Below are 16,861 nucleotides of genomic sequence, written 5' to 3' on the forward strand. Positions count from 1 at the left end.
CAGCATAACTGCAGGGGACATTTGAAAGTCAGACCTTGAAGACATTTTAGCTTGGTATCCTCAGAGGAAGCTTTGGTGGATCTTTAAAAAAAAAAAAAAAAAAGAAAAGAAAAAAGACTCTAACGGTAACCTTTTTGAACTGGAGGATCTTGGTCTTTGACTCTTTTCATCCTCCTCCCATTCTTCTTCCTGTAAGCTGTCGATGCAGGTCCTCTTCCCAAGCAAACCGCCTTCCAAATACCTGCCTTTATAAAAACATGAGCCCTGTCTGGGATGAAGAGACAGAACGACGAGGCTGACAGGAAGCTATTACTTTTCACCTTGCCACTGATGTTTAACAACTTTCTTTTTCATCTGTCCGACGCGTCTCTTTCTGTCTTAACGGTCAGACCCCCCCCCCTCCACTTTTTCTGGAGTAAAAACGGTAGAGTTTTACCTCTGGGGGTGCGAGGTGAACAGTCAGGAGTGAGGCTTCAAAAGCAGAGCGGGGTACTGAAGCCACAGACGGATCCAGGTGAGAGAGGATGGTTCCTGGTCTGGTTTGCATTTAGAACGCTGATTCTCAGACAGACATTTACAAACGGCGGAGGGGGGTTGAGGGTAAAGAGGGAGAAGGAGAGAGATGGGAGATGGGGTGGGGGGGAAGGAAGACTCCATGGGGAAGGGTGTCGACTCAAAGTTCTCATGTATTGAAGAAAACATTTCTACATTTTTCTCTCGCTCTCTCACTCACAAACACACTCGCGCTCCCGTCAGTCTGCCTACCCCCAACTGTGGGAATTCCACGGCATCTCTGTGATCGCGTGTCTTTATCTGAGGAATGCTTTGTCAGGTCTCAGGGCGCTCCTCATATCAGGGGGATTAGACTGGCTCCTGTCCACTGAGCACACTCGGTAGGAAGCGAGGGACGTCAGGAGAGCTGGAGAACGTAGACTAACAGCTCGCTCGCTTGCCTATGGGAGCCTCTTTCGTTCAAGCTGCACAGCGCGGGCCCAGAGGGCAATCTTTACCCCGGCTACCTTTTGAGATAGAGATGAAAGCTGCTCAGAGGATTTTCACCTCACCTGGACTTTAATAATTGAAACCTTGATGAAACAGAGGAGACAGTTTACAGTAGTTCTTATAAAAGCTTTTAGCAAGCATTAGAAGTGAGTAGTGAATTGATTCTGAATCATTTTAGCTGTGGATTAATCAGATTAATATTAACTACAAAGGTCCAAAAGTGTGGTCCATCACTGAATAACACTTATCACCAGCCCTAGATACATTATTATTATTATAAAAATCCCAGTGATACATTTGAGAAGGTGACAACACCAAAGGTTTATTATCTTTTCAAAAAAAACACTGGGGTTCAAAATGATTGACGGCACTTAACACGTGCACGCCTTTCTTGAGCTTCACCTCAAGTTATTTCTGATGGCTCTGAGCCTATATATTTTCCTCAGTTTACCGCTCTTTATCACCCCGCTGTCTGCACTCTCACCAATTACCTCCCGACACATGTAGATATGGTGTTTATTATCTTGTTGTAATGCCTCCATCACTGCCCATCTCCCACTAACCACAAATTCTCCCAGTGACACCAGCACAAACCAGAGCTGACATTCTAAACTGACATCTCCTGCCAAAACATGGCAACTTTCCGCTTGCCCAGAGGGGCTGGATTTATGAGTCCGGTGTACGAAAAAAGCAGGGATCTCCCAGATAAAAACTGGGGGTGGGTCAGAGGGGTGAAGTATCCTTACTGATTTATTTACTCGTGGAGACCTGCTGGATTTCTCCCATGCATTTTTCAGCCATGCCCCTGTTATGACAGCCAGTCTGCAAATATTTGCTGACACTAACCAGAGCTAAACAGTGTCATTGTACAAGTCTGTGATTTAGACTGCATGGTTCGGCAGCAGAATGTGTGTGTGTGTGCGCGTGTTAGACACTGGGATATACATAGTGCAGTTGTTTGCATTCCTGGTAGCAGACTCTGCATGCATGCGAGAGCTGATGTACAGATGAGTTGCGTCGGTGGTGAAATGTTATTAATGACGGTACGCACGTCAGAAGCACAACGTGGGCTTGAAGCCTCCACAGATTTTTGCAAATGTACCACTGAGACTTCACCTGTTGTGATATACCTGGAGTAAGCTTGATCCTTGATCCTACGGTAAATAAGGCAGCTCTTCTGTCACTTGGTTTCTCCTTCTGAAGTTTACATATTTGCGTCATTTGGATCACAACACATTTGTTCCCTGCAAGTTGCTTGGTTGAAGATTGGCACTAGAGTTGTCACTAAATAATAGATGGATTATATATTTTTCCAAACACGTACTACTGCTAACTACCTAGTAATAATCCCTCAAATATTATTACAAGATGGCGACAGAGCAAAATTAAAAAATAAGTCCAAATAAATGTCTCAAATTGCAAAGATTAATTAAAAAAATGGAAATTGAGATCTTACAAATAAAGCCTCATAAAGCAAAATAGATTTTAAACTCAAAATAAGAATAAATCTTAACCTGTAGGCAACATTCATGAAAAAGGCTTGCCATCATTGCAACAGGGTTCTATTGCACATTTTCAATATTAGAAATCGACTCCAACCTACATTCATCTTATTAACGGGAAACACACATAATGCATAAACGCAAAATATGTCTAGAGACAAAAGAGAAGGGCTTCACTGTCTTCTGTCTTTTCTTGTTCAGATCAGAGTTGTATGGGGGTCTGTCGGAATCAGAATCAGAATCAGGAGGACCCCTATTTCAGAGGCCTTTTGGGGTCTTTTGTCGTATTACAGAATGTATTTGGGACAGATCAGACACCTCTTTGCTTCTGCCGGGGCTAAAACCTGCTCGTCCAGTCCTGTGCAGACGAAACAAAATAAAGAGTCCGTTTTTTTCCTGCTTCCTTAGACCAGATTGCAACATTTTCTTCCCTTGCTCAATGTTTTCTGACCACCCCTCGTTCTAAATAAATCACACCCAACCAAATCATTTCCAACATGTGTGAACATGTGTGCCCACATACGGTGCACAATTCCTGAACATGTTCTCCTGTGGATTTATTTTTTTTTGCGGTGACTTGTGGTCCCAGTTTCTCAACTCGTAAATCCGTCATCCTCCAAACCCCGCTCGACTCGACTATTGGATGCCTTCGACTTTATTCCCGTTGATTTGAAAGTAGTTTGCTAACCTGTGTGTGTGTGTTTAATGGGTATAATCTCGAACATGCGCGGGGTTGCACGAAACGAGGGCGAAAGAGGAGATCAAAGCTACGCTCGGGTGTGTCCTCCCTCCTCTCCTTCATGTCTGTGTGAGGTAAACACCGTAGTGAGTTGGTATTTTTGTGCACACGCACCGCAGACGTTTCATTCTCACGCTTGTTTTACCTGAAATAGCAGAGATTACTGGAATAACGGTGTTTACTGCACTTATCCGCTGCAGGTTAAAGCCTTTAAATAATTCAGCCTCAGCCCAAAACACACACACACACACACTCTCTCTCTCTTTCTCTCTTATTTCTCTGCCCTGGGCTCCTGTTTGTGGGTTGAGTGGGGCCGCTGACGGCTGATTAATCGGCCGGGGCGGCTCACTCATGATAAGTGTGGCTAATGACCTGCTGAATAATTCACTGGGCCTTTGCTGCGGAACAGATGGAAGGCCAAACACATACATGGACGTGTTTGCTGGCAGACACCTTCACACTCACATATGCACTCGCGCATTTATTTGTACACTCATATGCATGTATTCAAATATTTCCAGACACGTTACCGCGCACGCACACACACGCTTGCTTCCGGCGTCCACACACACACACCAGCCCGCCGGGGGTCTTCCCCGTCTCCGTCCGTCCCGTCTTCTGCTGTTGACACCTGCGGTGCTTCATGTCAGCGCCGCCCTTGCTCCTCTGATACCACCGCCCAGTCCGCTCGCTATCTGAACAGAGAACGAAAAAAAAACAAGTCACCAGATATGTTTATCTCTACACCTCCCTGCTATCGGTGCTGATTTCATTAAGTTCTGTCACTCCTTCAAGTTTTATGCATCACCCTGAACGCTTTCGGTTTGTGTTTGTCTTTTAAACAGCGCTGTCGAGTCATCCTGGTGCAGCTCTATTATTTTCACTGGAAGGAAAGCTCAGCTGTCATGCTTTAACATTCACAGTAACTTTTAATAGATGTGATCAGCTGCCTTAAATCAACTGAGCGCAGCCTTTGATACTGTAGCCAGGTATCTGTCTGCACCACAGGGAGCCAGACCCAGCTATCCTTGTGTGTGTGTGTGCATACACAAGGATACACACCGACTCTGGGAACGTGCAGGAATGTACGTTAGCTCTTCTGTCCGCTCGCTCCGGGTTCTTCTCTTTGTATATTCATATTGTTCATTTGATGTATTCCCGCATATCTCGCTAAGCCTGCATTGGTTTGTGTTTCTGAGAGGGAGCAGTAGCCAGTGATTAGAGCCTGCTTCCCCTGTGTCAGCACTGATAAGCGGGGCCAGGCTCTCTTTGATATGACCAGTGGTCTGTCAGAGCCCTGGTCTAAACTGACAGCTTATCTGCATGCTGCTCTCCTCCCATCTGCTGTTCGCCGGATGGGAATTGAGCTCCACTCACTCGTACCACATCACTGCGAGAAAACACTTCCTGTTGCTTTACAAGGGGGAGCTCTCAAGAGGCGGCATTATTTTTACCAAGATAAACACTCAGATTTAATCTAGCTGTCAGTGGTTATTCTTAACAGATAAATAATGAGCTTCAAAGAGTACGACTGTGTGTGACTTTTAATGTCAGCGTTATTGCCTCTGCTTATTTTGATCCTGAGCTGTAGAATTATTTGTTTGAACACTGATTTGTACTCAACAGGGAAATGTTTTTCTTTCTGTGTCCTAAGTTTAATCTTTTTACGTGAAACCATAAGGTATACTATTATAAGAATTATAGCTAAATTAAATTTCCACCAAATGCCGGTAATCATAGTGTAACTGGTTAGATTACGTTAGCTTTATATAAAGTTTATATAGATTACTTTGCAATGAGAAAGTACTGTCCCATATTTAAATTGTATATATTTTCACAGTGCATGTGTATTTCATTAAAGCTTGAACTGTTCTATTAAACAACTGACATAATGGTCAGGATGAAAGACTATTTTCCCGTTTTTGCGGTCGGATGAATGTGACTATTTAAGTCACTCTTCCAGTCTAACGGATTGATGACAGTCGCTGTTGTTGCAGCCGCACTGTGCCCATAAGTCTGCCGAGGCTTGCTGCGAATTGGCACCATCAGCATTTTCATAACAATAGTTCTGTCAGGGTAACAATAAATGAATAATTTGTCTCCTCTCTCCGCAGAAGCGTCGTCGTCGCGCCCAAGAAAGCGGGCATGGTGCCATCCCCTGGCACTTCCACTCCCGCCCTGGCAGCCACCGCTGCGTCCGCGTCCGGCGGGACACCTATCGAGGGCGTCGCAGTGGTGTCTTCTGGTGATGCCTCCCAGAACACCTCTGCAGACTCTGCAGCTGGTGAGCACACAGACACACACTTGTGTACTCTTAAAGACTGGAAGGGCAGTGTTTCACTGAGGGCAGCTAGCCTGCTAGGAGAAAGTCAATATTTATTTAGAGATTGCGCTCCTCAGCGTGTCTGCGAGAATAATATTGTGCTTTGCAATGTAATCCAGTAAGACTGTAGAGGGCGGCGTGAAACATGAGAGTAACACAAATACAGTTAACATAGTTGTAACAGGTATTGTCATCCAAAAAATAATAATTACGCATATATTGAAAAATAAATGCCAGTAAAGTATATTTTGGCATCTAGGTCTTCATTGATAGCCGAAACCTTTTTTTATATAGTTTCTTAAAACTAACTCTATTTTTATTTTATAATTCAGAAGTGACAATAAATCTGCGTAGGTGTGTGAAAAGATGTTTTCCTTCTTTATGGTGTCTGTGTGTTTAAGAGTTATGTATGTTTTAGGACATTTACTGTAGAATCAGGTTGGGGGAGTGGGACTTCAGCTGATTCCATGTGATACTTGGAGTCAGTGAGCAGTGCTGAGTAAATATGCTTTGTGAGTGTGTGTGTGTGTGTGTGTGTGTTTTAGTGGGGCAGTGGGAGGATTAATGGAGACGTTCATTTACTCCTCTTTGTTTGAAGGAGCTACTTCAGCTCGAGAGTGATACTCTCACCAGGCCCACATGGCGCTTTTTAGCACCTTACATGCGCACACATTCCAGCGCACATTACACTGTCTGTCATTCCTGAAGAGTTATCCCTGCTCGGAGACCGTCCTGGCTGGAAAAACAAGCCCCGCCGAAACACCAGAGGAATCCCCCTCCTCCATATTCAGCTGGGCATTAGCTTATTTATGAGCCACGGGGAAGTGAATTTACTGCCAGATCAATCACACACGGACTTTGTACCTCGTGTGCCTCTGTCTCAAGAATGAAGTCGTAAAGCACCTTTTAGCTGTATAATGAAACCGTCACAAAAAACAGCCCGGAGGGGTGAATTGCTATGTAATGACTTAATGAGGAAAAACAATAATAATATCTCACATTCCAGCACAGGTGTAACGTACTGTCATTTATATTTCTTACTTAATGTTGAGAATGCGTTTGAGAATGGTTCATGTCTCCATCAGGGTTTTCATCATGGAAACCAATGAAATGTAAATTGATAAGGAAGACATATTGTGCTTAGAGTACATCATCCACTATCTAACCGTAAAATTATACTTGTACCCCCACTTGCCCTATTCGACCATAAATCCCCCTATTCCATACATTTGAATGGAGACCATTGTATTATTTCATAAGAGGCATGTTTCCACACAGGTTTATGGTGCGACCCAGTCTGAATTATGTATTACTGTGTGTGCTTGTGTGTGTTTTGCGCGTGTGCGCCCCATTCTTGTCCAGCATCCAGACTAATAACAGAGTTCTTTGGTTTCTCCCTGCAGCAGGCGGCCAGGATCCAGCCAGCACTGGCCTGCCATCTGTCCCCCCATTCTCCCCTGTGACCCAGAACACAGCCCCCAATATGAGGTGATTCATCTTCTTTTCTCTCTCTTGCACACACACACACACACACACACACACTCACACACTCTCACACACTCAGCTGTTTATGCTCACGAGCACACGAGTTATTTATGCATATCCACTGATTATTGCTTTTGTCCTAATTCCATTTCCCCCCTCATATTAAAACACATATTTTGCCGATGTTGAATTTTAAATCTTGTGTTGCACCTTTAACTTTTATTTACTCTGGAGTTTTAAACAATTTATTTCTACTCAACACGTACTGTGTCTGTTTTCTGTTACACATTTTTAGTATCTCTGAGCGTCTGGAGAACGCTCTCGAGAAGGCTGCTCCTCTGCTGAGGGAGATCTTTGTGGACTTTGCCCCCTTCCTATCTCGCACCCTGCTGGGCAGCCACGGGCAAGAGCTCCTTATTGAAGGCACCAGTGAGTACAACACTTTTTGTTAAAGGTGCACGACATTATTTCACTGCATCCCCACAGACCTCAGCGATGCACCGCTCCCTATTTGAATACATCTCCAGCCTGTTGTTAATCCAATACTGTGATGAGTGTGCGTTGAGTCAAGAGCTGGTAGTTGTGCTGAAGGTTTCCAGGGGGCCAGGTCAGAGGCCAGGCCACTAATAGCAGTGTTTGGGATGTCTGCTGCCACCAAACAAAATGGAAAGTTGATTGATAGCTGCAGGGGGGCCTGAAAAGAAGCCAGGGGAGGGTGTGTGTATGTGCATGTACGTGTGTTTGTTTGACTGTGATGGTGCATGTGTCTTTGTGTCATATGAAAAGCCAAAGGCTACTCTGCCTTCTCCCCGTCTGTGCATCCACAGCAGACTCTTGGACACTCTAGTGGCCCCCTGCCCTCTAAAAGCCCAGGGCTTGCCATTAGGGATCAATGGGACATATGCTGGCCAAGACAGGCCTGTAATACAAGGCCCAAATATGTATTAGTTTACAGTAACATCATGTCGGCTCATTAGGCCCATCAATACTATCCGCTCTCTTGCAGATGGCACAAGGTTAGGTAATCCCTGTCGGTTTGTGCATGTGTAAGAGCATGTGTGTTTTCACAAGTATCGGGAAGCCTTATGTAATATGACACACACACACAGAGAAAAAAAAAAAAAGTTAATTTGCTGAATGTGCATTTGTTTCTGACTCAGTTTCTCCTGTTTTCCTCCAGGCCTGGTGTGTATGAAGTCCAGCAGCTCGGTGGTGGAGCTGGTCATGCTTCTGTGCTCACAGGCAAGTCTGGCATCTTTATCTTTCCTTATCCCCGTCCTCTGCTTTTCCACCAGTCTGATTTATCAGGCTCACCTTGAGTGCAGTAAATTCACAGCCTTATCTTTCCTCCGCGCTACGTTGTCTACCTTTCCGCATTCACCCTTCCCCTATTGAGGGCAGAGAAACGGGGAGGAAAGACCTCTTCGGCTGCAAATATTGGTTTGAGGGTCAAGGGTGGCCGACCTGTCCGCGTCACCTTTGACCTGAGCGCTGGCTCTGGTGGCCTGGGCCAAACTGATGAGGAGGGATAATGTAGATTTGATGGTGCTTTGCATTGATTATCCCTCTCTTCTCTGTTGTCTTGTGGGTGTTTTGTTGCCAAGTTTATTTAGCTGCTGCCGGATTCATGAATACTAATTCAGGGATCATAAGCAGGCGTGGGCAGATCAATGATCGGTGTTGTCAATAGATCACTCCAGGATGGCTGATTAGCATTACGAGACACAAAGCTACTGAAGGCTTTTTACAGTGCGTTAACCAAAGTCCAGTACACTGCGTTGTGTTCTTTCCATTTACTTTTAAATGCTTTTCAAATGAAAAGTGTTTTTATTCAGGGTAAAAACAATTCTATTCATAGTTAAATACACACAAACATTTGCCCTCATATGCACACCCAGTGACAAGGAGAGCAGATAATAACTCCCCTCTGGCCCTTTTCGTGAGCATCTTTACTGTTTAAAGTACCTCATAAAAAAAACAAGGTTTTCCAATAATACAAAAGCACATCTGATTAATGACACCTCTCTCACCACTGTGCTCTGCCTTTTTTTTATCAGCTTTATTTTTCAAAGAAATAGCGCCTGTCATTTCCCCCCTCCGCCTTTTTAACCCCCACGTGTTGTTCGGCTCACATTATTCACTTTGCTTCTTCTCTAAAAAGGTAATACAGTCAGATTACACATCTGTTTGGATGTCAGTGGCCGTTGCATAGATTTAGGCTAGTGGGACTCGGGGAGGGAATGCGAGCCGCGCGGAGACGAAGGAATAGCAGGAGTGAAAGCTAGATAGAAAACCAAAGGGAGAAGAATGACAGGCTCTAATGCACCTATTTGTCATATCTGTCAGGGTGTTGTTTAATGCTAATCTAATCAAAGGCAGAATCTTGGTGATTGCTCCGCTGCGCAGCTCATGCCTCGCTTCCCCCTTTGGTCCCTAGCCCAAGCTATTTCTTCCCTTCCCTGAGCTCCAAGCTATTCCACCCAATCTCCACAACACACACACACACACAGACATACACACACTTTCTGTGAGAGGGCCAGGGATTGGCCAACGTAGTGTTGATTGCTTCAATAAATCATCCAACCAAATTCTCTCACAGCTAATGCAAATGTAATTTTATTGTTGTGTAAAAGGGGAGACGGAGGGGGGGAGGAAGGTGGGCGCGATACACTTCTCCTCACCAGGGAAAAGAGGAAAACAGGGACAGACTTTCCTCTGGGCTAAATTACAATGTATAATTATTTGTGTTTGTTCTCCTTGTGGGGCAGTGAGAGCCAGCCAGTGCCATGATTGATGACGTTATTTAGCAAAGTTTGTTGGGCCCTCTGGCACAGGAAGCGCTCAATTCTCTCACAGGAAGTGCCTCTGTGGCCATCTTGTGACTTTTTTTTTTTTTTCCTGCCTCGGAGCCAAGCAGCGGAGGGAGTAGATGGAGATGGTTTTGATTGATTTTTCTCCCTTTCCACCCCCACACCTTCATCAGAGATGTGATGCGATACCATCTCTGTGAAATTTTAATTAATTTCCCAAGCTTTGAGATGGAGTGGAGCCAGGGTGAAGGGTCAGGAGGCGAGGGACTGCAGAGCAGTTTTTAATCAGGGATCCTATGAAAGTTGCATTGGCGGCCGCATTAGCTTGGCATTGAGGAGGGGATTGTAAACCGCTGTTTGATAGTGCCCCTTTTCGAAATACGCACAACAGTGCTCCCAATTAAAGGACCATTTCGCTCAGACATTAACTGTTGGGGTGGCATGCCGCCTTGTTCGCATCTGTAATATTGATCCTCGCAGATTGAGGAATATACAAAGTGAGGATTAATGATCATAAACTGTAGTTGTAACAGAGTAAAAACAGGAGAAAAAATGAGCTGCTGCTCCTGCATGCGGTGGTGTTTTAAATTCAATAAGTGTTGTGTTTTAATGGCTGCTAACAACGTTTTATATTCTCGTTTAATATGCAGCTTAGTTTCTGGATTAACTGTTTGGTTTGTAAGATGTGAAAAGTGAGAAATGTTTGCTAAATTTTCTTCATAAACTGGAATCTGTGAAATCCAGAATTACATAAATAGTTTATCGGTGTTATAGTTTATAATTTAACATCTGTAACCTTATCTTCAAGGTTTACAAACAGGATATTCTACATATCGTATTTATGCTATGAATAAAACAATTTATGGAACAGTATTGAGATTGCAAGACAAACACGTAGGGACTTCCCATGGGCCGTGACCCATCCAGCCAAATGGTTGGCCGTCAGCCAGCGTTGGGCTGCTGTTGAGCGTCTGTGGCCCTCGTTTTTGTGGTGCGGCGACTGACTGGAATTAAGAAATGGAAGACTAATTTATCAGCATGATTCGGGACGGCTCTGTAGGGGCATACAGAATACTGCCACTTGCTGGTTTGGCGAGTTATTGTGACACGCCTATGCTAGCTGGCCGTTTGTTTATGACTTAGAGTAAATGGGAAATAGATCCTTCTAAGACACAGTTCCTCTGATGATATCCTGGGCGATGACATCTTCAAAGAGGGTATTTCAGATCAAGTGGAAATGATTCAACTCTTATCCACTGAACCACATCCACTGAGGTTCGTGTAAAGAATCTGCCTTCCCCTCTTCTCACGGCCCCGACATATATAGAAATTTTAGGGTTTTTTTGTGTTTACACCCAGCGTGTTGTTTTCTGGGTTCACTTCTTGAAGTAGCTTCCAGCCAAAACATCTGATTAATAAGTAATGCAGTGAGACAAGAGAAAGAGCATTTCCTCTCAGCCGTCTGTCCAGAGCTTTGAGGAATCGTCTCGTTGGATACTGGACCATATACGATGTGCAGGGGCCCATAAATCTTCTCAGTAGCTGCATTTGTGTCCTGTAGATCAGCCATTATTGTCCGGCCCCTCTGTCAGCCCATCCATCCTTCTGCCATTTATCAGAAATGCATCTTGTACATGGAGTGGAAGGGAGAGAGAGTGTGTTGTGGGGTGGTGGGACGCTGGTTCCATTATAGTCAAGACTGGATAGCAAGGACTGTAGTTACTTTCTATGATATTATTTACAAGATGTCAAAGTTTTGTTGTTTGTTGTTTATTTATCGTCATAAATTTAAGCTTCAGTCGACCCAAACTACAAAAGAGCCCTCAATCAATTCCCAGTGATGCTAGAGGCCAGCCAACCAGACGCAGTGGCTTGGTTTTCCTTTGGTTTTGATACTAAGAGATTTCTGTGTCCATGAATCAAATTTATTCTGCAGATTTCAGGTTATTCCATAGACTGTATATAAATATGGACGATGCATCCCCACTTCCTTGTACTGGCCAAACTGATGCTATTTTCCCAGGGATATGGGCGTGGCCATCTTGCGAGTGTGGAGCCAGACTCTGCTCAGTATGGTTTGAGAGTGGAGCCATGCGGAGATGTGTTATCGACAACCCGGGATTTGGTTTTATTGATACTATGCTCTGCTCTACCTCCACCAGTTACAAGGAACTGTTGGATTATACACTGTACTTGTTCATTTATTTACTTTTTCCCAATTCTCACGGTCTTACAGGACCGCTTCGCGGAGCGGTTGGCATGGCAACTTGTAGTCCACTAACATGGAGGGGGTGGAGCTTATGACCTATACTGCAGCTAGACACCAGGGGGAGCTCTACTTGCATTGTCTTCACTTTTGAGGAGCTGTTCCTTCATCCATCTTTAAAGTCTATGGGTTATTTACATTTGATTGATTTTCCCTGCTTTGTTATTGCTGTCCACAGAATGCAATTAAATTAGTTCAAAGTGGGATCTGAATTAAGAGTAAAATCTAAGTCTGTTGATTGTTTGGTCCAGCGCTTTGGTTCTGACTGAAACATCTCAACAACCATTAACCTTTTATTGTGAACACTGATGCAGATAAGCCTTTAATCGTGATTCAATAACATCAATGTTAGCCCGCTAATCCAATGACTGCGCATTATCATATGTTTCCAGCCAGTCCCACCAAAGTTAACCGGTTTAACAGATGGGCATCTCTCTCCCAGTCAGCAGGGAGTAAGACATTGACTTCCCCAAACACTTGGCTCCTCCTGACCCTTGACCCCCTGACCTCCAGGTTAGAAGTAGAGAGTGGCGGAGGCTTGGAAGTTCAAATCCCTGTAGTCGGTGAGCAGGTCGGGAGCGTACAACCATCATGCTCTACACAATCAATAGCATAATCTGAGAAACGAGGGAACCAGTTTGTGGCGTAATGAGCTCGAAAGCAAGAAAAAGACACATCCAGACGCAGTTCATTTTATATATTTTATTAAGTATTCACAAGTGGCTTTTTTGTTTGCTTACTTTGAAAGTTATGTGGTAAATGTTGGCTCGCATTTAAGTTGCTAAATAGTCGTTCATATCTGTCAGTGGACATATTTCTTCTTCTCTCCTTGTAAGTGACGGATCAAAAGCAGACCGTGTTGAACGGGCCACTCGGGGAGCCGAGAGAGGTGAGAGAAGTAGCAAGGAATGTGATGAAGCCGAGGGACAAAAATACTTTCTCCATCATTTTCCTCGCAGTCAGACCTACACCCCACTGTGCCGTTAAACAGGCACGCAAGGTTCAAGATCAGTGAAAATCAAAGTGTTATTTTTCCCTCCCTCCCTGTTCGCGCTCACCCTGTGCTCTGGCCCTTTACAGCCACGCCACGCGGCTCCGTGTCCCTGCCATCACTCTCTGGTTCAGAGGATGATATCGTGCTGCATATTCTTTGAAAATATACCCTCCTGTGAGACGTAGAGAAAACACAGTAACACCAACTGGCACTTAATTTTGCAGACTCCCTATCGTTGCCAACTATGCAGCCAGAGAGGGGGGAGGCGGTGGGGTGTGATGTGTTGGAGGAGCTGGGGGTCAATGGGGGCTTCCTGACAGGAAGTGAAGTCTAGCTGAGAGGAGAAAATCAGACAGGAGACTCCTAAAATTATTGAGTGGCTTTTAATTTAGCTCCTAGCCAGGTTTACTGTGAGGAGTCTTCTAGTGGCTCCAATGTTTGGTTAGTTATACGCAACATATAACTGTGGTTCAAATCAATGAATTACACTGACACGCTTCTCCTCCTGACTGCCTCGGTTAATGCAATGTGTTTGACAGGTCCCTCGTTATAAGATCTTGGAATGCATTCTCACTTTTCTCTCCCTGCTGTCAACTCTCAGGCGTCCTCCTGATAAAATCATCTCCCGGCGTGTTTACTTGCTCAGATTTGTAATGGAAATTCCTACATTTCTGATCAAGTTCAAATCTTAGGCATGAATTAGCTTTGAAAATCGAAAACTTCAAGCTTCTAATCAGACCGAGGGTGATAAATCAGACAGAATTTGGAGATGCACCAAGTCGTTTTGCCAACTCTTTTATTGATAATGCTGTCAATCCACTGGCGTCACAAATGGTCATAGGCTCAAGTATTAATGCAATTCCCTATGTATACATATTTATATGCTTCCACTGGAGGCATTATGCTTTTAGTTTGTCCATCTGTCTCCTTCTATCCCAGGAAAGGCTCTATGGAATATTTTTCAGATTTGGCACAAACGTCGAGTCTAACTCTCAGATGAACTGATGAGAATCTGAAGTCATTGTGACCCCATGTCCGTCTTATAGCAATTCCTGCAATTCTGAGAGAGAGTTCAAATCTTAAGATTGTTATGTACTCCGCCAGAAGCAAGAGTTTGTTCTGGCCAGGAAACTCCGGGAAAGTCCTCATAGGGTCCTTCCACTGCAGCACATGCACTAAGCACTGTGTGAGATGGACAACGAGGTGCACTTTCGTTATTATTTTCTGACGTCGTTTTGATGTTGGACCACGGTGTTCATTCATCATGCACCCATGCACAGTATTCCGATCTCTACCCAGGAGAGAGTAGCGATCACGCTGCGAATATTAGCATCTGGGAGCTCACAGCGTGACCACTAGCATTTCCGCTTTTCCGCATTAACCGCGCCCACTTCTAATTTCTGACCAATCACAGAATAGTAACCAGACACCACACGAGAAAAAAGTTCTGCCTGGTTGATGTGTCGAGAACAAAATTCTCGCTTCTCGCGGAGTATGTAACAGCCTTTAGTCATGAATTAGTTTTAAAATCAAAAATCAGACATTGGATGATAAATAGGACAGAATTTTGATTTGCAACAAGTCATTTTGACAACTCTTTTACATAACAGATTTGAAACATTCACATTTATGGCATCATAAATGTTCATAGGCTCAGATATTTAGGCATTTCCCTATGTATACATTATGTATTTGGTTTGTCTGTCCATCTCATTATTGTCAATATGATAAAGGGACAGCTTTATGGAATCTCTTCAAGTTTGGCACAAAAGTAATTGTGACCTCATGTCTGTCTTATAGCAATTCCTGAATTTCTGATCAAGCAAAAGACATCTTTGCCATGAAAGTACAAAAAATTCTAATCAAACAAAGAGAAAAACTAAGATGTCAAATCTAGAATAGAGAGTTGAACATTAGTAGTTTCAGGTCAGGGTACATCTAAAAACACGTTTTTGCCTATAAATCAACTCCTGAACACAATATTCTGTCTTGACACAAATATTTATAAGGATAAAATAATGAAGGGATGGGGTTTTACATTCAAAAATAAAAGGTCTCCTTCACTGTTTCTATATGATGCAAAACATTGCTATTTGATTCTTTCAAAGTCTGCACAGATATGGACGTAAAGTGCAATTTGACTGCTTGGCAGAATCAGGCACCAACAAGATGGTAGTTTTAGTTTTTATTCCAGTTGGATGAGTCCCGGTTTTCGCTACTTTACAACTGATTGCTGTTGGAATTTCCACCATCACCAGACATGGGAGAACTGTGCTATTTTAAAGTTTTCTTTCATCAACCTTCAGCAGTGTTTATTCTTTATTCACGGCCCTGTAATTGAGCGTGGACCGTTTCTTTACTAGACCACAGAACATTTCCTACTGCACCACATAAAAGTTCTTCAGAAGAGATCAGGGGATAAAAGGCCAAAGAGCCGCTATTTTATTGAAGCACTGGCCATGCAGTTTTTTTTTCTTTTTTTTCCAAAATCAAAGGTGCATCGAGCAGATTGGATCCAGTGTACGCTGATACAAAGAGCCCATGTTTAAAGCTGTGTTCTTAGGAATCCTTTTGTGTGGCTGCTCAAAGTTATCAGTGAGAAAAGAAACTATTTTGTGTTGTTTATTTCCTTTTGTTTGTTTTATTTCCTTGCACAATTACGAAAAATGTTCTCGCGTGTTACTCCACTGAAAAGTCGTAAAAATTACATTGTTGGATGAGGTGATGATTTCATTTCAACATCTGCTCCGTTTGGAGCTGAAACAGCTGCATATGGTGTTTAAATATTCTTATTCTCCTCACACCATTAAAATCCACTGACGTTAAACCCAGCGAGCCGCGTATTAGGTTACAGGATAAGCAAAGCAAGATTGGAATAAAACACTGTTTATATTTTCCACTTTAATTCACTTTTTTTTTTTTTAAGTCCATGTTTTTTGCTTTGTCTGTTTGTACTTTGGGAGCTCGAGGTCCAGTTTTCTCACTCTGTGTTTGTACAGTCGTGACAGCGTGAGTCCGCGAAGCTCTTGGAGACCCGGCAGTGTAAATATTTGGACATCAGTAAATATTCCTGCGGTTGCGAATTTGATCACGCAAACACCAACACGAGTGTCTGTTTTTCTTTAGGCAGATAACATCTGAACACGCACATGTGCACCGTGCGTGACGTTATTCTACTCTCTCAAAAGAGCAATCATAAAAAAAAAAAAAAAAACGCACATATTTGATAGTTTGCCTGCATTATTTCTTTTTTTTTTATTTGTCTTGCACGTCTGCACACACTGGCTCCTTTTTTGTGTTGCCGTTCATTTGATTGACGCAGAAACCAGAAACCGTTTGCTTGTCTGTTCTTTCTTTTGTGGTCGCCGACACGCAAACATTTAACTCCAAGTGTCAAAAGTTGACACCACATGTTGTTGATATGTCAGTGGTCAAAGCGACATTGTGTTCCGCAGAATTTAAATAAATCTGTCGCTGCTTTCTGTGGAACATTTTGTTTGCATCAACTAACCTTTGGTCTCATTGCCGTCTTTCTCTGTCACTTTTCAGTCGGTGCCCCACACATACAACTGAGGCGTTTCAAAAAAAAAAAAAGAAAAGAAAAAAAAAAATCAGTAGCTCTTAGCCTCTTTAATTCTGCTGCTGCTGCGCTGCCACACTTGACATGAGGATTTATGCTTTTGTCGTCTCATCTGAAGTTGTATTCCCACAGCCTTTCAGATCAACAAATACTTGTGATT

At 43.5% G+C, this 16,861-nt stretch overlaps 1 protein-coding gene across 6 annotated transcripts in view; it reads left to right on the forward strand.

The window, feature by feature from the left end:
* lrba (LPS-responsive vesicle trafficking, beach and anchor containing) overlaps positions 1-16,861 on the forward strand; it is a 182,029-nt gene that overhangs the window by 58,563 nt on the left and 106,605 nt on the right. For 4 of the 6 annotated variants that reach the window (XM_084565451.1, XM_084565454.1, XM_084565453.1 and 1 more), the window contains exons 30-33: positions 5,358-5,527; positions 6,970-7,054; positions 7,347-7,480; positions 8,232-8,293. In XM_084565451.1, coding sequence (XP_084421577.1) covers positions 5,358-5,527; positions 6,970-7,054; positions 7,347-7,480; positions 8,232-8,293 — 451 coding nt within the window. The remainder of the gene's footprint in view (positions 1-5,357; positions 5,528-6,969; positions 7,055-7,346; positions 7,481-8,231; positions 8,294-16,861) is intronic. The other 2 variants (XM_084565452.1, XM_084565455.1) reach the window with 1 other exon arrangement.

This window comes from Chelon labrosus, assembly GCF_963514085.1.
Source record: "Chelon labrosus genome assembly, chromosome: 2".
NCBI lineage: Eukaryota > Metazoa > Chordata > Actinopteri > Mugiliformes > Mugilidae > Chelon > Chelon labrosus.